Genomic DNA, 23,956 nt, shown 5'->3' on the forward strand with positions numbered 1-23,956 from the left:
ATGAAATCTAGATTCAATTCAAAACTTGGTTATTTGAGGTCAGAAACTATGTCACTAGGTCAGATAAAGGAAAGACATTGATAACACTGTACAGGCCACATTTTCTACTAGTCTGGAAAATCTGTCTTGAGTTACCTGAGGTCTTAAACTACGTAGGTAAATTTATAGAAAATCCTTGCTCACACTCAAGAGGCCACATTTACTACTTGATCTATATAAGAATTCTGTCAGAATGTTTATCTCTTTGAAATTTAAATATCTGAACTATATTTTAATTCACTTGTACATATATTTTGTACACACTGTGTTTTATGAGTCACATGCTCTTCTTTATGAAAGTTGGTCAGAATGTTCATCTTGATAATATCTAGGTCAGTTTCGAAACTGGGTCACGTGCGATCCAAAACCAGGTCAGTAGGTCTAAAAATAGAAAAACCTTGTGACCTCTCTAGAGGCTGTACTTTTCAATGGATCTTCATGAAAATTGGTCAGAATGTTCACCTTGATGATATCTAGGTCATGTATGAAACTGGGTCACATGTCTTCAAAAACTAGGTCAGTAGGTCAAATAATAAAAAAACCTTGTGACCTCTCTAGAGGCCATATTTTTCATGAGATCTGTATGAAAATTGGTCTGAGTGTTCATCTTGATGATGTCTAGGTCAAGCTCGAAACTGGGTCAACTGCGGTCAAAAACTAGGTCAGTAGGTCTGAAAATAGAAAAAACTTGTGACCTCTCTAGAGGTCATACTTTTGAATGGATCTTCATGAAAATTGGTCAGAATGTTCACCTTGATGATATCTAGATAAAATTTGAAACTGGGTCACGTGCCATCAAAAACTAGGTCAGTAGGTCAAATAATAAACCTTGTGACTTCTCTAGAGGCCATATTTTTCATGGGATCTGTATGAAAGTTAGTCTGAATGTACATCTTGATGATATCTAGGTCAGGTTTGAAACTGGGTCAGCTGCGGTCAAAAACTAGGTCAGTAGGTCTAAAAATAGAAAAAACTTTTGACTTCTCTAGAGGCCATATTTTTCAATGGATCTTCATGAAAATTGGTCTGAATGTTCACCTTGATGATATCAAGGTAAATTTAGAAACTGGGTCACGTACGGTCAAAAACTAGGTCAGTAGGTATAAAAATAGAAAAACCTTGTGTCCTCTCTAGAGGCCATATTTTTCATGAGATCATGAAAATTGCTGAGAATGTTCACCTTGATGATATCTAGGTCAAGTTCAAAACTGGGTCACATGCCTTCAGGTCATTAGGTCAAATAATAGAAAAACCTTGTGACCTCTCTTGAGGCCGTATTTTTCAATGGATCTTCATGAAAATTGGTCAGAATTTTTATCTTGATGATATCTAGGTCAAGTTCAAAACTGGGTCACATGAGCTCAAAAACTAGGTCACTATGTCAAATAATAGAAAAAAGGACATCATACTCAGTTCAAAACTGGGTCAGGTGGGGACAGGTGAGCGATTCAGGACCATCATGGTCCTCTTGTTGTGAAAAACTACCTGTAGTTACGGAGAGTAATCATCTATCTTTGTGGAAAACTTAAACAAGATTTGTATTCTTGCACAGTCCCTACAGGGACAAGCAGTCAGAAAGTTTTTATTGAAACAGTTTTGTATTTATTTTACTTCAGTATGTGGTGGAGATCTGACAACACCTGAAGGCTCATTCCAGTCACCCAATTTCCCAGGAAATTACCCACATTCTCGTATATGTGAATGGAAGATTAGCGTACAACCTGGGAGAAGAATCACCTTCACCTTCGACCCATTCAACATAGAAAACCATTCTTACTGTCGATATGATTATGTAGCTGTAAGTTTATTTTACAAATGTCGGTGGTAACGACAAAATAAAAAACATCTTGTTGATTTTTCAAACAAGTACATATTGTCAGCATGTTCTAGCTCAGTGATTTTCATGGGAGTTGTGGCTCTTGATTTGTTGTATTTGGCCTTGTCAGGCAACTGGAGGAATTTCACCCAACTTTGCAAAAGTTAGAATTTTCAAGCCAAGTTTTATATATCATGGGCATGGTCTGGTTTGGTGTTTTAAGCTCACCTGTCACATAGTGACAAGGTGAGTTTTTATGATCGCCCTTTGTCTGTCGTAGGCGTCCGTCCACGTTTTCTTGTGAACACGATAGAGACCACATTTTGCAATCAATTTTAATCAAACTTGCACCCAGCTTGTGTTGGCATAATATCTCGGTTCCCTTCAAAAACTGGCCAGATCTCATGATGGGTTCTAGAGTTATGGCCCCTTAAAGGGCCAAAATTGCTATTCTTGACTTTTGAACACGATAGAGACCACATTTTGCAATCAGCTTTAATCAAACTGGCACACAACTTGTATTGGCATTATATCTCAGTTCCTTTCGAAAACTGGTCAGATCCCATCATGGGTTCAAGAGTTATGGCTCCTTAAAGGGCCAAAGTTTGCTATTTTTGGCTTGTGAACACGATAGAGACCACAGTTTGCAATCAGTTTAATCAAACTTGCACACAACTTGTATTGGCATAATATCTCTGTTCCTTTCGAAAACTGGTCAGATCCCATAATTGGTTGCAGAGTTATGGCCCCTTAAAGGGCCAAAATCTGCTATTTTTGGCTTGTGAACACGATAGAGACCACATTTTGCAATCAATTTAATCAAACTTGCACACAACTTGTATTGGCATAATGTCTGAGTTCCTTTCGAAAAACTGGCCAGATCCCATCATGGGTTCAAGAGTTATGGCCCTTTAAAGGACCAGAATTTGCTTTTTTGGCTTTTGCAGCCATATAGAGACTTCATTTATGGTTTGATTTGATACAAACTTGCAAAATATCTTCAGCAACAATAAATCTTGGATTTCGTGATGAATCTGTCCGATCAAATAATAGGTTCCGGAGTTACGGCCGCTGATTGATCCCTGAAAGAGCCAAAATTTGTTAATTTTTACCTTGTGAACAAGATAGAAGTGATATTCTATATTTGATTTTAAAAGCACTCACACACAACTTAAATCACAATAAGATATCGGTTCCACCGTAAGTGTGAAGCAAAGTTGTGCATATAATTATCAAGTTCTGATTAAATTATTTTCAGCAGAGTCATTACCCTTGATTTATCAAATTCTTTCCTGATACCACTGGGTGGAATTTCATTTAACTTCACAGGAGTTACTACTGCCAAGCGTAGTTTAATATATAGTTGGAATGTTATGGCTCAGTGATTTTTCTTGGAGTTTTGTCCCTTAATTTGCGGCATTTTACAATTTCTGGGTGGTAAGTAATTAGAGGTATACATTCTTTTGTGAAAAACAAATTCTCTGGTTAGGTTTGAATATGCTACAGATACCCGAATGATATAACAGATTCAAAAGATTACAGCAGACGACATGTAAAAGGGAAGCATATGAAATTCATTTGCTTAAATTTTTCCAGGTTTACAATGGACGCGAGTCAGATTCCCCAATAATTGGAAGATATTGTGGAGACAATCCACCAGCAATGGTGGAAACTTCTGGAAACACTGCGAGAGTTGTGTTCCGAACCGATGGATCTGTCACAAACGGAGGCTTCAGAGCATCTTATACATCACAGAATGAAGCAGGTATTATATAAATCAAATTATTATATAGTATATGATTTATTAGCCCTCCAGACTTGCCTTAAATGTCCATCGTTGATCAGTCTGTCTGACCAGATTTGTATCGCAATTATCACAAAAAGTATACTATAACACGTTTATTTTTCAGCATATCAGTCAAAAAGTAGCTTTAAAAAGTCTGTAACATGAATATATTTCAGCTTGCGGTGGTTTAATCACATCAAGCCCTGGCAACATTACCTCCCCTGGTTTTGGCACAGGGAATTATTCAAACAACTTACAATGTATATGGACTATACGAAATCAGGCTTACATAAATACATCCATAGTGATACGTTTCAATACCCTCAAACTGGAACCAGCAACAAGCTGCCGATTTGATTGGCTCGAAGCTCGAGAAGGTAATACATAATTATATTTTCATTACTGTAAAAAACTTTCTTAAATGATAATGCATTTGTAAGTTTTGTACTTGAGAACATTTTCCCATGACCATGATTGTGGATCTGGTATATTGACAATTTATTGGAGGCTCCATCTTATTCTGTTCTAGACTGGGTGTTGTATTTTTTGCATCACATTAATTTTGCATGTAAATACTAATTAGACTTTTTAGCTCGACTATTCGAAGAATAAGTAGAGCTATCCTACTCACCACGGCGTCGGCGTCGGCGTCGGCGTCACACCCTGGTTAAGTTTTTCGTACCAGTCCACATTTTGACAAAGTCTTTTGAGATAAAGCTTTGAAACTTTCAACACTTGTTTACCATCACCATGTCCAGTTATAGGCAAGAGTATATAACTCTGTCAAGCATTTTGACTGAATTATGGCCCCTTTTGACTTAGAAATCTTGGTTAAGTTTTTCGTACCAGTTCATATTTTGGCAAAGTCTTTTGAGATAAAGCTTTGAAACTTTCAACACTTGTTTACCATCACCATGTCCAGTTGTAGGCAAGAGTACATAACTCCATCAAGCATTTTGGTTGAATTATTGCCCCTTTTTTACTTAGAAATCTTGGTTAAGTTTTTCGTACCAGTCTACATTTTGACAAAGTCTTTTGAGATAAAGCTTTGAAACTTTCAACACTTGTTTACCATCACCATATCCAGTTGTAGGCAAGAGTACATAACTCCATCAATCATTTTGGCTGAATTATGGCCTCTTCTGACTTAGAAGTCTTGGTTAAGTTTTTCGTACCAGTTTATATTTTGTGTAAAGTGTTTGACATATGGCTTTGAAACTTTTATATCTTGTTCAGTATTATAGTCTCTATCAATAGGCAAGAGTACATAACTCTGTCATCTTTTTTGGCTGAATTATGGCCCTTTTTGAACTTGGAAATTGGTTCTGTTTTCGTATATGTCCATGTTTTGTCAAGATTATTTGACATATGGCTTTTAAACTTTAAACACTTGTTTATCATTATGATTTCCATCTGCAGGCAAGAGTACATAACTCTTGACAACTATTTTGGCTGAATTATGGCCCTTTTTGGAATTTGACATTTTTGTCAAAATATTTGAACTGTGGCTTTGAAACTGTTAACACTAGTATATCAACATGATTTCCATCTGTAGGCAAGTGTACATAACTCTGTCAACTATTTTGACTGAATTATGACCCTTTTTGGACTTGGAAATTAGTTTAACTTTTCATACAAGTCTGTGTTTGCCTAACATATAACTTAATAACATATTTGCCATCATGGTCACACATTGCCACTTAGTGCAAGACTAATCGAAATCCACAAATACAGGAAAAAATTTTGTTTAATCCATTGTTTTCTTTTGTCTGAAAATCTATGGAAATATTTTGACCCCATTCTTCAATCAATTCTTCGAATAGTCGAGCGCGCTGTCATCCGACAGCTCTTGTTCTATTTCTTAAATCCCCAACTGCCATGTGTAAAGGTATTTTTCAGAACATCAGATACTAGTTTTATTAAATACAGAAGTCAATTTAATACCAAAAAACATTGTTGATCACCTGTTATTTATACTCAAACGAGTACCAGAATATTTTTACAGAAGCAATAAAGATTTTACTTTTTGTTTTTGTTGACCAGTAAAATTTAGTAGTGTTGATTAACATTTTTATGACCATTCGACAAAGGTGGTACATGTATTTATTGAACATTGATTAAAATGTACAGTTGGTAGACTGCATGTGATTACAGAATTTGTGGTTTAATAATATATTGATACAAATAAAGAAGCAATTCACACACCCCTCAGCGTTGTCAGTAGAAACTCTTGCCCTGCTAAATTTCTATAATGTCTATTACTTCAATTTGGACAGTACCATTAACTTTTAAAAGGGGTGTTTTCCAAAAAGGTACTGACAAATGGCGAACAGTGCAGATCTTGATCAGACTGCACAGATCTACACTGGTTACAAAGGCAGAATCAGTCCTGTCCAGCATGATAAGGGTTAATGATCTTTGTGGGAAAGGTCATTTTTGGAGTAAAACAGCAGGTTGAATAATTTGACATTATAATATCCACAATTAAAATGATGTAATTCATTACACTTACACACTGTGATCATTATCACTATCGAGTTACGTATTTGCCTGTTTTGGGGGAAATATAGATCTTATTCCAGACCTTTATAGTGGCTTTAAAAAAAATTATTTATTGACGTTTTGAAACGGCTGTTTTGAATTTGCAAATAGTGCTGTTTGGAAAGATTAGTGACAGTAAAACCATCTCAAAAAGTATTACACTAAGGCCCAGTTATTCATTACTAATAGAATATGCCTCTTTAAGGATGACATCACGTAATAGGCCTCAATTTCACCAAAAGCGTACATACGACTTGATAATGTAAGCTTTGAAAATGTCAGCCGAAAGAAATAAGGTGCATATTGACAAGTTATGAAGCATACATGTCATACATCCCGGATTGTCCGGGATTGTCCCGGAAATCACATACTCGTCCCGGTGTCCCAGACAGTGTTGAAATGTCCCGGAAAATTAAAAATATAGAAAAACAAAAATAACCCCAAAAAAACTAGTTTTTTGACCTAAAAATTGTTGAATTTTACATTTATAATAAAGTGACAGAAGTTCTCAAAAAATTCATTTAGATTACCTACCTTGATAATTTTCGTTTTTCATGAGTTATCTCCCCTGAAAACTAGAAAAAAGATAATTTTCTCCTTTTCCCTACTGGGAATTTTAAATTTCTTTTTGATATTTGTATCAGAATCACATAATGCAGCTTTTTACCACAAAATTTTCTCGAAACTCAAGTTCAGATTCTTATAATCAAAGAAATTATATATTTCCCATAGGCATCAATGTTAACTTCAATACCGATTATCTCCCCAAAAAATGATCAGATTTGAAAAGTCTCTTGGTGAAACGTTTTTAATTTTGAATGTCTTTAAAGTGACCAAATTTCATTTAAATATTGCCATCCAGTTACAAGATATGAAACATAGCTATTACACCATGTTATCCTTAAGGATAATACAGTGATGATCTATTAATATTTTGTAGAATTTTGTTAGTAGTTTCAACAACCAGAACTTGCAGTTTATAGTAACATAGTTTTATTTCTCATTAGTGATACTTGATATAACTGACTTACTGAATTTTCTGATGTTACAGGTGATTCTTTGAACGGAGTGTTACTGGATGAATATTGCGGAAACAATACGTTACCAGCACCAATTATTTCTCCCACTCCAAGTGTGTGGTTAAGATTCCGTACTGACCGCTCAATCGTCGACCAGGGCTTCCATCTCTCGTACAATTTCACTCGTAAGTATTACGTACTGTGTAAGTGATTTTTAACCTGATTATTAAACGACATATTTTTGACAAAATTATTTTACAGTGCAAATTACAACATTGCGTATTAAACATACCTCGAGCACACTACATAGTAGAATATACGCAGCGTTTCTTCTATACTCTGTCCATCAACAGAGAAATAATCAAAACCATGATTCAAAGCTTCTAAAAAAACAGTGTTTTGAGATTTTTCTTAAAAGTGTCTACTGAATCAGAATTTCTCATGTCTACTGGTAGTTTGTTCCATAGTTTGAAAACTTCTGTCACCAAATGTTCTCTGCAGTGTCAAAAGGCTAAGAATGTTTATCATAAGTAGTGATGTGATTCAATTAAGACTTGTTTCTCAGCAGTATTTGCGTTAAGTTTTCTTTGGGTTGTTGGATGGGGCGCGGGATGGTGTGGAATGGTGGTGGCAATGATCTATTTGATTGTGTGGTCTGATTTGAATTTTCTAGACACTATCACCATTATGGTGTTTATTAGACTATTGCTGCAAAAAATGATAAATCTGCAATTTGTATATTTATAACTTAAAAACAAATGAACGTTTTGTTATAGAATGTGGAGGAATGTTAACAGACCCTACTGGTATCATAACAAGCCCTAACTACCCCAGTGATTATGATCATAATGATGCCTGTGCCTGGATGATCACAGCGCCAGAAGGAACACAAATTGTGGTATGTACATGTAGATATAGGATTGACCAAATGCGGTATGTGTAAGATCACTGATCCTCCACTTCTGATTCATGTGTGGAAGTTGTCATTTACTTGTGGAGAAGAGGTTACTGCTGATAAGAAAATCACTGATATTGGTTATTCCCATAAGGCATTTAGAAAAGTATCTTATGACTGGAAGTATTTATACCCTGCTGAATTTCTATAATGAACTTGTCCATCTTTCAATTTGGATAGTACCATTCACTGTCAAAAGGAGTGCTTACCAAAAGATAATGATTTAAAGGCGAACAGTGCAGACCACAATTAGACTGCATGGATGTGCAGGCTGATCTTGGTCTGCACTGGTCGCAAAGGCAGAATCTATTGCCACCAGCAGGCTAAAGGTTAAGAAAAAATACCTATAAAATTCCATAACAATCTTAAGAATATGAGGACCAGCTAAAAGTGACTTAATTTTTGTTAGTTTATACTTGATTGCTTCAGTTTGATAATGTTTTACAAAGCTCAATGACAGCTCAATTAATTTAGAACAGGACCATCACATTGATTTGTGTATGATGGGCACATGCTCTGAAATACTATATACATATGATATACAGAATATAAAAAAAACTTCTTTAAAGATATTAAAATACATTAAAACTTGTTCTTTTCATAGCTTGAGTTCACAGACATTGACATAGAAACTCATCCAAACTGTAACTATGACTACTTGGAAGTTTTCAATGGACCATATGCATCGTCACCTTCGATTGGTCGATTTTGTGGCTCAACAACACCTGCAACAATACGTTCTCAGAGCAATTCTCTTAGACTGGTCCATTTCACAGATTTCAGCATGGCAGCTAGAGGCTTCAGACTCACATACTCGTTTAGAACACAAGGTATAGTATATACAGTGCAATTTGGGTGGTTCTGGGCTTTCCTAGTATATTTCTTAGAACTGTTCTTATCCCATTTTGGCTTTGAGCGATAAGTGTTTCACGGTAGAGGTATTTCTCTCCCACAACCAGGTTGTTACATGCCTAAAACCCTACAGGTGTAACAACCACATTTCATAAAACATTTGTACTGGGCTCAGGGTTATAATACCCCAGTACACATACGGCGCGGATAGCTACGTCTAGCCACGGATAGAAACGTAGTAATCCGTATCGATCCGTACCTGAGCCGTACCTTAAAGTAGTAATTGGTATCAATCCGTACTAATCCGTATGGCTCAGGTACGGATCGATACGGATTACTACGTTTCTATCCGTAGCTAGACGTAATCCGCGCAGTATGTGTGACTGGAGTATTATACTGACCAGTCTCAAAACTCATTCTTAGACTGGTGGCCAGTGGTCTCCAAACTATGTTGTATTCTTTAGAGTCTTTCAAATAAACTGAAGTGTTTGCTGCGCAATTGTAAGAAAACAACATGATTTATTGATAATTACTTTACCATGAGTTGTATTGGTTTAGGGAACATAATGTAATTATGGTCGTTCCCAGCTAGCTCAGGAGGCTGTTTGTCTCAAGTTTGATTCTAAGTTGTGGTTTCTTTGACAATTTGACCGAAGACTCACTGTCCAATTTTGAAATAATTTGACACAAATGATCCTTGTGTAAACCTCTATCAAGATTGTTCAGATTATTCTGATTTATCAAAAAACATAGCTGCCAGGTGGCTCGGTCACTTTTCTCTATATGTATACTATATGTATATAGCATAACTCAGGTGAGCGATCTAGGGCCATAATGGACTCTTGTCATGCAAACATAGTTGTATTGGACTCATCTACACTCAAGTAATTTATCTGTCTTCAAAAAAATATCTAGAAGCTATCCTTAAAACATGAATATTTTATGATGTACTCTGACCTTGACATTGTTTTTGTTGTATTTTCAGGCTGTGGTGGGATATTCCACAGTCCCGAAGGTAATCTGTCTACACCAAATTATCCCAGGAGCTATCCACATAACACAGAATGTGTCTGGGATATTAATGTGGATTCTGGCTACACAATAACTTTGACCTTCAACCCTCCATTTGACATGGAGCACCATGGAGCCTGTGACTACGATTATGTTGAGGTAGGTTGTATATTAGATTGAGGAATGTTGTATATTGAATTAAGTTTGATATTGTGTAAATTTAGGTTGTATATTATGTTGAGGTTAATTGTATGTTCTTGTGAGGTATGGTTAGTGTTAAATTGAGTGTGCATTATTATGTCCCCTTTCAAAGAAGGAGGGGTATATTGTTTTGCAGATGTCGGTCCGTCAGTCTGTGGGTATGTAGACCAATCCGTTTCAGGATGATAACTCAAGAACACTTTGGCCTAGGATCATGAAAGTTAATGTGGAGATTGGTAATGAACAGCAGATGACCCGTATTGATTTTGAGATCAGTAGGTCAAAGGTCAAGGTCACAGTGACCTGGAACAGTTAAAACGGTTTACGGATGTTATATCAAGAATGCTTGGGCCTAGGATCATGAAAAATGATAGGGAGGTTGTTCATAATCAGCAGATGACCCCTATTGATTTTGAGGTCAGTAGGTCAAAGGTCAAGGTCACAGTGACCTGGAACAGTTAAACCATATCCAGACGTTAACTTGAGAACGCTTATGCCTAGGATCATGAAAGTCAAGGTTACATTGACCCAGAACAGTAGAACTTTTGTATACAGTGACCAAATAATTTCTGTTTCTTGTGCATTTACTGAATTTACTCTTGTGATGTTTTATGTTAAGGTATATTGTATATTATGTTGAGGTAAATTGTATGATATGTTTAGTTTGGCTGTATTTTATGTTGAGGTGTGTTAAAGTTACAGTTAAGTAGATAGTAATGAATATCATTAAGTTGAGGTAGGTTTGTGTTATGTTTAGGTATAGTGATATATTATGTTGATAATTTTGGTAGGAAGATGTTTGTTCTGTAGGCATACATTCGCTAGGGTAATATGACGGATGCAGTATCAAAGAAGTCTTTATTGAGATTTGGCGTAGCAATGTCAGACTTAATTAGAGCATTGGATAGCATGTATTCATGTGTGGGTCATAGACATGAATGTTTACTTTTAGTCAAATAAATGTTGAGATGAATTACTGTAAAGTGAATATGGATTTGGTTTCTCAGACTTAATCGGGAATTTGGTATAATTGGATATAAATGCTGTATTCTTCTGGAAAAATGATGCCTAATTGAATGAAAATTGGTTATGGGCATATTGTTATGTTTTACAAATAATGTTTGTTTCCTATCCTCTTCATTTTGAAAGGTTTTTGACAACACTAAATATAGTTAAATGTTTGAATAAATTAGAAAATCAGTAGTTTACTAGAAAACAGTGTACATTGTAACTTGTGATTACGACATCTTAGAAATTTAAAGCAAGTACATCCCATGAAAAGTATTTTCTTATTAATTAATCAGTACAGAGCAACAACCTCTATACAAAAACGAATTACAGTTCTGGCAATATCACCCTAATGTTAGTGTGTTTGTTTTGTTGGGTTTAGTGTCGCACCGACACAACAATAGATCATATGGCGACTTTCCAACTTTGATGGTGGAGGAAGACCCCAGGTGCCTTTCTTAGCATTATTTCATCATTGGCGGGTACCTGGGTAGAATCACCAATCTTCCATAAGCCAGCTGGATGGCTTCCTTACATGAAGAATTCAAAGCCTTGAGAGAGGCTCAAACCCACATCGTTGGGGGACAAATGATTTGAAGCCAGCGACCTTAACCACTCGGCCTAGGAGCCCATCATCACCTTAATTAGGTTGCAGTTTTTCTGACTTGGTCATTATTTCTTTATCTCTGCAGGTGAGTGATGTGCTAAGCAATGGTACCCTGGTTTCCTTGGGTAAATGGTGTGAAAATATTTTGCCTCCAGTGGCAACGTCAACTGGGAACCGGCTGATTGTTAAATTTAGATCTGATCAGTCAACCAATGGAAATGGATTCTCAGCTGGTTGGACTTCAGGTTTGTGTCATGTTTTTGTACCCCTTAATAAAGAAGTTAGGGTAAAGGTAAAATTTTTTCTGTCGCTTATAGGTAAAGGTAAATTTTATTAACTGTGGCTTTGTGAAACAATGAACATAAGCTGTGTAGAGCTTTTGAGCGACCCTGTTTTAAGAACAGTTAAAACAAATTATACCTTACTCCCAGCAGTTTGCTGGTACCCATTTACATCTTGGTCGACTGAGGCAATTGTTATAAAGTGCCTGGACACGCTGCAATAGGAGTAGCCAGGAATTGAACACAGGGTCTTCACCTCTGTAGGAAAGCGTCTTAGACCTCTCGACCAATGGGTCCATGCAGGTTTGCAGCTTTTGACTTTTGCATTCATCTTTATGTTCCAAAATTTGTCAAGTTTTAGATTTAGCTTTAAGTTGGAACTGTTTCAAAATTTAACAGACAATCCACAGTGATCTGTTGAACTAAGCGTTTCCATAAAATCAAGATATGTACTTGATTTAAAAAAAAAAAAAGATGCAGCCAAACCCAGCTAGAGTGATCTTCCTTGTGAAATGAAAAAAGTTGTCATGTTGACTTACCTTTCAAGGCAGTTTATGATAACTAATAGCTGTAATCATTATTTTGGAGATGGTCTGTATTTTCGAGGTAGTCCTTATTTGGAGGTTGTCTGAATTGCAGGTTAGACTCTTCTTCAAATATTTCTACTGAACAGATAATTTATGTTTGAAATATTTCAGGTTGTGGTGGTGTTTTGACTAGTCGTCAAGGCATTCTGTTGTCTCCAGGCTTTCCTAATACCTACACAAACAACCTACGATGTAACTACACACTAAATATGGACCCTCAACATTTCATCCTTCTCAGGTTTGACCCAGACAACTTTAATATTGAAAGTAAGTTCTTGATATTTTTGTAATATTACCCCTTACCCTGCTAAATTTCTAAAAAGGACTGGTCGATCATTCAATTTGGGCAGCATCACTTATTATTTAAAGGGGTATTTGATGAAAATTTACTGACTGAATAGCGATGTCCCTGTGAGATTTGAAATTTACTTTGATCATCAAAATACCTGGTATGTTACTTAGGCATGGGCCTACCAGGTTATAAAACTCAGTTTGGAGTCCATTATTTAACTGAAACCTTACCATTGGTCAATTTCAAATTGAAACAGCCAATCAAATGCTTTGGTTTTAGACTGGTCATTAGACTTAAATTAGCAAAGAGACTGGTTTGAAATCCAGGAATTACTCAGTCATGGAGTGTAGTAAACAGTAGTCAGTAAAAGGTCTTTTTCTGATATTGATGTAAAAAGATGGTTATTAAGAGAAATGTTATTTGCTTTTAGCTGGAAGGAACTGTGGATATGACTGGGTTGCAGTATATGCTGGTAACAATTCTAACTCTCGACTACTTGGTAAATACTGTGGTACGACAGCACCTCAGCCTGTCAGTTCGCTTGGACAGATGCACATACAGTTCTGGACTGATGGTTCTGTAGTCCGTACTGGATATAGAGCCCATTACATGTAAATGTATTCTCTTACTGTTTAAGTTGATAAGGAAAATGAGAAGTAAAGAGTCAGGAAAAAATAAAACAATTCAAAGCAGGCAGTGTATTGTTAAGGTACTGTATTTTACTTCAGTTTAAGGACACAAAAATTTTTTTTACTGTTGCAAGACTTTATTTTCAAAAAAAAAAGGTTTTATTGAAAAAATGTCCCAAACTTTAGGGACATTGATTCAACCAGGGATGATTAGAAATGAAAATAAAAACACCAGCTGTTGTCACATAATATTATGTCTCTCAGGAATCATATATGTGCTTCTAAAACTACTAACATTAGTCAGAGTTAGATTACTCCACACTGTAGAGAGATCAAAAGAAAAATGGTGATACTTTTATATGAAAGATTAAAGGCTCTTGTTTGAATTGAAACAAGTTAAAGCTTGTTTTAAGGTAGCAGTAATTACATCAGATATAATTTATTATTGTAAATTTCAACACTGCTGTTAAATGTAGTACATTGGTAGCTAGGTGTTAGGACTGGGAAAAGCCTTTGGGATAGTATTCATTTCTGACTTTTTGACGGAACTGTTTCAACATTTGTTAACATTTCAAGGCAAGTTTTTGTGATGTTGTATGGTGACACCCCATAAGTAGAACTACTTCTTACCAGTTTACAAATTTTACAATTTCAGGGTCAATGAGTGTGGTGGTGTGTTCACAGAACCCTATGGTATCATTGAAACCCCAAATGGGCCCACAGATTACCATAACAACCATAATTGTACATGGAGCATAACAGTAGTGCCCAATAGGGTTATACAATTAAAGTAATGTTTAATTTATATACACGCTTTTAGTGACATTTATTTGTTAGGTTTAAAGATGTATCAAAACAATTGTATGTCATATGGCAACTTTTCCAGATTTTGATGGTGGAGGAAGACCCCATTGCCCCGCCAGGAACTATTTTTTGCAAGTGCTTGCACCTGGGTAGAAATGCTGACCTTTAGTTAGCCCCCTGGAACCCACAGCAGCCATAGACAAGAGGTTCAAAGGCAGTGACCTTAGTAACTCACCTAGGGATGCCCCACTGAAAATGATGTAAACTGGCGTAAATGCCTGTAGCGAGTAACTTTGAGACTACAGGTTCAGATCCCTGTAAAAATGAAATTTGACTGTGATTTCCAAAAATTAGGAGCAAGTACTGTTGTGAAATTCAGAAAGCATTTAATGAGAGCATTTGTTACAGCATTCTATACTGTTGATTGAAAATACACAGTTCTTGGTTTGAGAAATTTGAAATTATTGGCACTCTGATTTGAATAAATGTTGACATGATAAATGTCTCCAACTGCAAGTATGTGTGCCAAACTTCAAGAAATGGGTCTTTAACTGCAAGCAGCATGTTCCAAATTGCAAGCAGTGTGACTTAAACTGCAAACAACATGTCTAAAACTCCAAGCAATGTGTCTAGAACTGCCAGCAGCATGTCTCAAACTGCAAACATTGTGTCTTAAAGTGTAAGAAACATGTCTTTAACTTCAAGCAGCATGTATTGCACTGCAAGCAACATATTACATTTTGTTTTCACATTGTGGGTTTGCTGTTTTCATACATGCAACTTAATGTTGATAAGACAGTAGGAGACTTCAAGGTACTTGGCCTTAAATGAAAGTAACAATTTCTGTTATTATATATATTTAAAGGAAATTTGACTGTTCCTACCTTTAAACTAATTACTAATTATGTTTCAGATTCCAAATGTTCGATCTCGAAGCACATTCAACATGTAACTACGACTACTTGGATATATATGATGGCCCATCCCTAACATCCCCTCTGATTGGTCGATATTGTGGTGATGTCATGCCTACTGAACAAATCAGAACCACTTCAAATACAATGACAATCAACTTCATAACTGATTTCTCAGTTACCAGAGCAGGGTTTAGAGCAGCCTATAGAACCACATATGGTAAGATGTTTATTTTTATTCTTACTGATTTTGATTATGATTTTGGATAAATAAATCATAAAACCAACAATGATTAACTTTGATACCACTGCTTCTGTCTTTCAGTCACAATATCCTAAATAGTACTTTGTATATATTCTACGTAAAATTGACAATTTTCAAAGAATTGCCACATATAGCTACACCCATTTCAGAGAACATTTCCTTAATCAAAATCACGCTGCTGTGATGCAGTAGTACTACCCGTGATAAAATTGACTTTCACTTCACCAAATACAATCTTCTCTCCATTTGTTTCAACAAAAAAAGTAAAAAATACATCCACAGTGAAATTGAATCAAAAACAAGCTTTAATGTAGACCTCTGTAGCCATGCCAAGTGATAAATTATTGTTCAGTAACCTTTCTGCCATTACATGACTAGAGCAGATGGCTCCTGCGCCTGTTCCTTCAGTATAGTCAGACCTTACTTCCATTTGATGCAGAGCCTTTACTCTAAAAGCAGCTGAGGGAACTGCCAACCCCCACATGTTCCAAGATTTTAAGTAATTTGTTAGTCTAAAATGCAGCCTTATCACTGGTGTTTAGAAACAATTAATCTGAATCTGATGCTGAAAAGGGGACACAGTGGTCCAGTGGTAACACTATCTGACTATGAAACCATGGGTCATGAGTTTGAGCCCCAGCTCCTCCAAGTAAAAATTACAAACATTGAGATAAGAGTCCCGTGTATGGGTGCTTTACACATGGTACCCTGAGAACCAGGAAGGCTTCTGGAATTGGAGCGTCTTCTGCATGTTGCATTATCCTCCCGCTAACATTATTATCAGTCTTCAGGAGGAGTCACCCATATGGGTACCAGTGGCAACTATAAATATGCTTGCATACAAACAAACAAGTGCTGTGACACAGTTTCTAGCTCACCAGAGCTCAAAAGGCTCAGAGTGAACTACTGTGATTACTTTCTGTCCATCATCTGTTATCCATCTTTTGGTCAATGTTTCCTTCAAACAATATCTTGCTGTAAATTTATTGGTTGGAAATTGATGAAACTTGGCTATGATGTGGCTCTCTTCCAAATTCCTTCAAATAGTTCAGCTTGGTAGTACTTAGGGGCTGCTTATTAATAAGCTGAAATTTAAAAAAAAAATGTTCAAAGAATGTCTTCTAAAACCCTGATCTTATTGTAAAGTATTTTCATAGAAATTCTCCTTGGGTGTCCCTCTGTCAAGAAACAACAACTGGTTAAGTCTGATTTAAAAAAGTAAAAAAATGTTCCTTGGGTGAACTATTACTAAAAGTATAACAATTATTCTGCTTCATAAATGTCATGGCCGTCAGAAGTAAAAAAAAATAGAGAAAAAAATCCTCAAATAATAACCTCCTTTAGTTGTTGATCCAGTTTTAAAATAATTTTGTAGAAATATTCCTTTGTTGACCCTCTATCAATCTTGTTCAGATTAGTCTGGTTCATCAAAAGCATGCTTCCTAGGGGTCATGCTAATTTTTCCTTGTATGTAATGGAAAATTCAAATCAGTTCTCATCAGAAACTCAGCAGCTGGTCCAATTTCAAAGTGATTTTACAGAAATATTCCTTGCACAACCTGTTACAAAAAGTTGTTAAATACCATTTGGATTTGTCAAAAGAAATTGTCACCAGGGATGGGTCTCTTTATGGAAAACATTGAAACATGAAAATCTTCTCCTCTGAATTTGCAGGTCAGTCTTCATATTATGAGTGTTTCTTAATATAATATTCCCTTTTCTCGTATTCTCAGGGTTTCTCATATTCTCGTTTCTTGCCTTAGTGTTGTCAAATGATATAATGTTTGTTATTTTCTACACAGGTATGGTACAAAACTGACACACTGAAAATTTCAAATGATTTGATCGCAATTTGATGAAATTATTGACATTTTACTGAATTAAAAAAAAAAAATCCTTATTTTTTTCTGGTGGTGTAAGCAAAATTGCCATAAATCATTCATTACGCAATTAATTGTCATATTTCTTGATGCATTTACTACAGAATATATCTTTTTTTGCACCGTGGTAATTTAAATGTTTTAAATTCTACAGTTGTTTGTTCTGATGTCAATTCTAAATCCATGGAAATACAAGAAACACTTGGTCCATTTCTGACTTTTGGGGTGGTATCAAATACTGTAACAAAATAATTAAATGGGATAATGTCTGTAACATCTTGTGGCTCCTTCTGAGAAACAAGTGAATTTTCTACAAAATTACACTGAAATACTGTTTATGAAACGGTTAATCTGTTACTGGGAGTAAAACAACTCCTTAGGCCCCTGAGAATATGAGAAAACAGCATATGAGCCGGGCCATGACAAAACCAACATAATGCGTTTGCATCCGCGCAGTCTGGTCGGGATCCATGCTGTTCGCTTTCAAAGCCTATTGCAATTATAGAAACCGTTAGCGAACAGCATGGATCCTGACAAGACTGCGCTGATGCGCAGGCTGGTCTGGATCCATGCTGGTCGCAAACGCACTATGTTGGTGCGGATCAATTATATGTTTTAGCTTTGAAATATTGATGAAGGATATGCACATGTCATGCTCATGATGTATAACCTTTGAGTCTGGAGGTCTTAAATTGAATTTTAACACTTGGGTGCATGGCCTGTTAGACACACCAATAACAGTTTTATTTCGCACTGTAAATAGATAAATCATGGAACAGTAATGTGGTGCCTTCAGTGGTTATTGACACTCCTAAAACAAAATGAGCACTTAGGCTTTGTCCTTGTGCCAATACAGGTTTAGTTATGTAACCTTCTTAGTTAAGTCTTCGCTATTTTATTTAAAGTACAGTTGAAACTCGGAATCTCAAATTACAAGAGGTAAAGCATCTTACTTCCAGATAATTGAAATTTGACTTAAAATGATATTTTGCAAATGTGTGTTTCAGATCAGGATTTGAAAATGTCTTAAAGATAACCGTAATTTTGAGATAAGAGAGTTTGAGATGTTGCTTTTCATCTATATATATATAGAGGATATTTGTTTGTTTTGAGTGAATATGGAATATGTCTCACTGAGAAGTGAGAAAATTTCAATATTTTCACCATCTTCGAGGTGAGATATATTCCATATTCACGAAAAACAAACAAATTTTCTTTTTATTTTATGCTCAATTACGTTTAGAAATGCATTTTGCAACTGTTTTAATCTCAGCGCAGGAAAACAGACGCGCGTAAACAGACATTACGTCAGATGTGCTGTGACGTTATAAAGACACATGCAACATAAAGTTCCATTTTGTTTTATATTTTGCTGCATAACGGTATGAAATTCTCTTAAAGTAAAATAATTTGAATTAAGAAATATATTATGAAGAACAAAGTGCGACTATAGATTTCATATTTTCACAGTGTGAGCGATGAGATATGAAAATATTTAACTGATAGAATATAGTGTTTCATTAGTTAGCATAAAATAAATAGTAATATTTGTAGCTTTTCTTCAATAAATTTTCTTTTTAAGGCGAAAGCCATGGATGTGGAGGCATTCTTAACTCAACAAGTGGTACTCTTAGAGCAGTAGATAGTGATGGTGACGGACAATATGAGAATGACCTTGACTGTCGCTGGTCTATAATTGCTGCAAACAATAAAGTTATACGATTAACTTTCACTGGATTAGACATGGAAGATAATCCAACATGTCATTATGACTACCTTAAGGTATATACATGTATATATATAATTTATAGATACTAGAATGTTTTTATATTATTAAATAAGTTTTGTGTATTGAAAAAGTAGGCCACTAGAATGTGTTTATGTGTCCAAATTTCATGGGTCAGTCACAAATAGTGGATCTTAAGTAACTTACGAAGTTAAGATTTTTGTTTTCATATGGAATTTGATGCATAGATGGAGGGCAATATGAAGAACATACACAGTATTGCTATGTCAAATAATGTGGTTGCTTTGGCCAGAAATGATTTAAAAATGTGACCTGAATGTGTATCCTGCTATAACTTGGAAGGTACAAAAGATGCATAAAACCCTATCTTCATGAAACTTGGTCAGAATGTTTATCTTGATGATTCCAAGGCCAAGTTTAACAGGTGAGCGATATAGGTTCATTATGACCCGCTTGTAGTACCATTAACTGTTAAAAGGGGTGCTGACCAAAAAGATACTGGCTGAATAGCGGACAGTGCAGATCATGATGTGCAGGCTGATCATAATCTACACTGGCCGCAAAGGCGGAATCATTCATGTCCAGCATGGTAAGGGTTAAGTATTCTTCAATATTAGCGAGATTTTTTTTCAAACTTGGCTAGATTTTTATTTCCCAGTTTTGTATTATGAGCTTTTTAGCTTACCTGAAGGTTAAGAGTTAGGTGATATTATAGGTGGATTGACTGACATCCATCATCCACAATTTACATAAACCTGTACCATTCAGTACTCACTAATCGGAATGGATTGAAACGTTACATACTTGTTCACTGTGATGATTTGATATGCATTGCGCAGGATCCATAACTATACTTTGCCATTTTAACAAAGTTTTGCCCTTATTGTACCCCCCGACAACAAAGTTGTAAGGGGGGGGGGGTATACTGGTTTCAGGTTGTCTGTCTGTCTGTCTGTCCGTCTGTCCGTAGACGCAATCTTGTGCACTCCATCTCTCCTTATCCCCTTGACAGAATTTAATGAAACTTCACACAAGTGATCAGTACCAACAGTAGTTGTGCATGGGGCATGTTAGGTTCTTTTAGAAAAAAAATTTGCAGAGTTATGGGACTTTGTTTTTTTGTTACTATACTATATACATAGACACAATCTTGTGCGCACCATCTCTCCTCATCCCCTTGACACAATTTAATGAAACTTCACACAAGTGATCAGCACCAACAGTAGTTGTGCATGGGGCATGTTAGGTTCTTTTAGAAAAAAAATTTGCAGAGTTATGGGACTTCGTTTTTTTGTTACTATACTATATACATAGACACAATCTTGTGCGCACCATCTCTCCTGATCCCCTTGACACAATTTAATGAAACTTCACACAAGTGATCAGTACCAACAGTAGTTGTGCATGGGGCATGTTAGGTTCTTTCAGAAAAAAAATTTGCAGAGTTATGGGACTTTGTTTTTTTGTTACTGTACTATATACGTAGACACAATCTTGTGCGCACCATCTCTCCTCATCCCCTTGACACAATTTAATGAAACTTCACACAAGTGATCAGTATCAACAGTAGTTGTGCATGGGACATGTTAGGTTCTTTCAGCGACAAAAATTGCAGAGTTATGGGACTTTGTTTCTTGTTAACATACTATGTACATACAGTCTGCATATGCAATCTTGTGCATGCCTAATCTACCAAACCCTTACACACAATTTAATGAAACTTCACACAAGTGATCAGTACCAACCCTTGTTGTGCATGGTGCATGTTACATTCTTTTAGAAAAATATTCTGCATAGTTATGGGACTTTGTTTTTTGTTACTTTACTGTATACATACAGTCTATATACATACAGTCCACGTAATTATGCAATCTTGTGTGCGTCAAATTGCAATGTACTGTGTCAGTGCATGCGGGGGGTACATTCATCACCTTTAGTGATAGCTCTAGTTTCAATTTAGCAATTTTTGGTCAAGGTTTTGTAATTAAACTGGTATCTCTATACCAGCTATTAGGGAATATATTGAAACTTCACATACTTGTTCATTGTGATGATCTAGCATGCATTGCATAGGTCTTATAACTTTTGCATTTTTACCAATTTATGCCCCTTTTTCAACTAAGCAAATTTTGGTTATGTCTTAGTATGTAAACTTGGTATCTCAGTGACACACAAATGGGAATGGATTGAAACTGTAATGCTTGTCCACTGTGATGAGCTGACAAGCATTGACAGGTTCCATACATCTGTTTTTTCTTTTTACAGAAATTGTGCCCCTTTTTGGCTTGTCTGATTTTTTAAAAAAATCTACGAGGTATTGTCATCACTTGATCATCGGTTGGTTAAAAGTTTTGTTTAGGTCTACATTTTCTCAAACACTGTAAGAGCTACAGCTTTGAAACTTTGCACACATGTTAGCCATCATTAGTTGACTGTGTAGGCAAAGAACCGTAACTCTGATTTGCATTTTGTCGGGATTATGACCTTTTTTGTACTTAGAAAATGTGAGTTTCTTGGCTAAAAGTTTTTGTTTAGGTCCAGCTTTTCTCAAAAGCTATAAAAGCTACAGCTTTGAAACTTTGCACACTTGTTTATCGCCATTAGGGAACTACCGGTATATAGGCCAAGACCCATAACTCTGATTTTCATTTTGTCAGAATTATGGCCCTTTTTATACTTAGAAAATTTGAGTTTATTGGTTAAAATGTTTGTTTAGGTCACCTTTTCTCAAAAACTATAAGAGCGTACAGCTTTAAAACTTTGCACACTTGTTAAGCATAAAATGTAGGTCAAGAACCATAACTCTACCCTGCATTTTGTCAGAATTATGGCCCTTTTTATTCTTAGTAAATCTGAACTATAACTCTTTCCTTGCATATTGTTGAGCACTTGCAGATGAGCAATGGCACCCGTAGGCAGTGCTCTTGATTTACTGATATTCATTCAATTGACAAGGCTGTTCGATAGTCAAGTGTTGCTGTCCGCAGACAGCTGTTGTTCTTATGTTCTTTTTGTATTTTATTTTGCAGATTTACGATGGAATGACTGAAGAAGATCCACTGATAGGAACGTACTGTGGATCCAATATACCACCTATGATTACATCAACATCAAATGTCCTGTATGTACGATTCTACTCGGATGTGTCCGTTACAGGTGCAGGATTTAATGCTACTTACACACAGCTTGATGGTAGGTATTTGTTGTCATTAGCATCCACATGTTAGTTGTTCAAAACTTCAACCGGCTGTTAAACTGACAGGCGGTTAAATTCTTATTCAAAATGTAAGTCTTGGTGGAAAACATTAGTTTAATGTTTTAATTTTACTGTGAAGACTTTTAGTGTTCATAATCCTTAGCTCTTACTTTTGTTAGCTCATCTAAGCAAAAAGTGCTCAGGGTGAGCGATTGTGATCGCTCACCGTCCGGCGACCATCCGTCCAGCGTCCATCCACACTTTCTTTTAAACAATATCTCCTCCTAAACCACCAGGCTAATTTTGATGAAACTTCACAGGGATGTTCCTTGGATGGTCTTCTTTAAAAATTGTTTAAAGAATTGAATTCCATACAGAACTCTGGTTGCCATGGCAACCAAAAGGAAAAACTTTAAACATCTTCTTATACAAAACCACAGGTCATAGGGCTTTAATATTTGGCATGTAGCATCATCTAGTGGTCCTCTACCAAGGTTTTTTTTAAATTATCCCCCTAGGGTCAAATATGGTATGGGGTCACATGGTTTACATGGACTTATATAGGGAAAACTTTGAAAATCTTCTTGTCCAAAACCATAGGGCCTAGGGCTTTGATATTTGGTATGTAGCATCATCTTGTGGTCCTCTACCGAGTTTGTTCAAATTATCCCCCTAGGATCAAATATGGCTTCGATCCAGGGGTCACATGGTATATATAGACTTATATTGGGAAAATTTTTAAAAAAAAACTTGTCTTAAACCATAAGGCCCAGAGCTTAGATATTTAGTATGTGTTATGCTCTAGTGGGTCTCTACCAAGATTGTTCAAATCATGACCCTGGGGTCAGTATAGGCCAAGCCTGGGTGGTCCCTTGTGTTACATTGACTTATTTGTTTTTGAAGCAGTGGCAAAGAAATTTGGACCACAAGGCCATACCAAATTGATATGTCGTTCGTCGGAACTACCGCATCAATAATTTCATTCCCGAGAAAAAAAAATAAAAATTACCCGCCCGCACGTACATAAAAATCTCCGAAAAAAATTTTTTTTTTTCGATTACGCGGTCCGGAATAATAACGGTAAAACAGGTTTTATCGCTGTTTTAATGCGTCAAATTGATATTGGTCAAAGGTCAGTAAAAAAAATGCCTATATATTTCATATAAAATGTGCTATAAACAAAGCTCTGTAAAAAATATTTCTAAAACATCAATCTCTGGTAGACTACCTTTTCTCTTTAGTTCCATGTGTCTGCAAATGAAAAACAAACAGAAAACATGGTGTTGAATAGTTCCTAGTGAAATGCCAGTCAGCTGTTTCTACCAATGTCAAGGTCGGTGAAAAAATTAATCCGCAACATACCCACAATACCTACCTCCTATTGTGGCTTCCTGTTTCCAAACAATACATCACAAAACATTGTAAATATCTTTCTAATATCCACAGATGAGTGAATTAATAACATGTGCAGAATAAATGCTTCAGCTCATATAGAATTTGCTTTTTACCCAAGAAAAAATTTGGAC

The 23,956-nt window shown here is 35.9% G+C and overlaps 1 protein-coding gene across 2 annotated transcripts in view; it reads left to right on the plus strand.

The window, feature by feature from the left end:
• The window catches only part of LOC123560814 (cubilin-like), a 128,508-nt gene that overhangs the window by 79,758 nt on the left and 24,794 nt on the right, over positions 1–23,956 (plus strand). For both annotated transcript variants that reach the window (XM_053552775.1, XM_053552774.1), the window contains exons 47-60: positions 1,656–1,837; positions 3,452–3,620; positions 3,818–4,018; positions 7,234–7,386; positions 7,978–8,099; positions 8,761–8,986; positions 9,994–10,178; positions 11,921–12,080; positions 12,815–12,970; positions 13,426–13,606; positions 14,280–14,414; positions 15,342–15,562; positions 19,070–19,269; positions 22,264–22,426. In XM_053552775.1, the coding sequence (XP_053408750.1) occupies positions 1,656–1,837; positions 3,452–3,620; positions 3,818–4,018; positions 7,234–7,386; positions 7,978–8,099; positions 8,761–8,986; positions 9,994–10,178; positions 11,921–12,080; positions 12,815–12,970; positions 13,426–13,606; positions 14,280–14,414; positions 15,342–15,562; positions 19,070–19,269; positions 22,264–22,426 (2,454 nt within the window). The remainder of the gene's footprint in view (positions 1–1,655; positions 1,838–3,451; positions 3,621–3,817; positions 4,019–7,233; positions 7,387–7,977; positions 8,100–8,760; positions 8,987–9,993; positions 10,179–11,920; positions 12,081–12,814; positions 12,971–13,425; positions 13,607–14,279; positions 14,415–15,341; positions 15,563–19,069; positions 19,270–22,263; positions 22,427–23,956) is intronic.

This window comes from Mercenaria mercenaria, chromosome 10 (assembly GCF_021730395.1).
Source record: "Mercenaria mercenaria strain notata chromosome 10, MADL_Memer_1, whole genome shotgun sequence".
Lineage (NCBI taxonomy): Eukaryota > Metazoa > Mollusca > Bivalvia > Venerida > Veneridae > Mercenaria > Mercenaria mercenaria.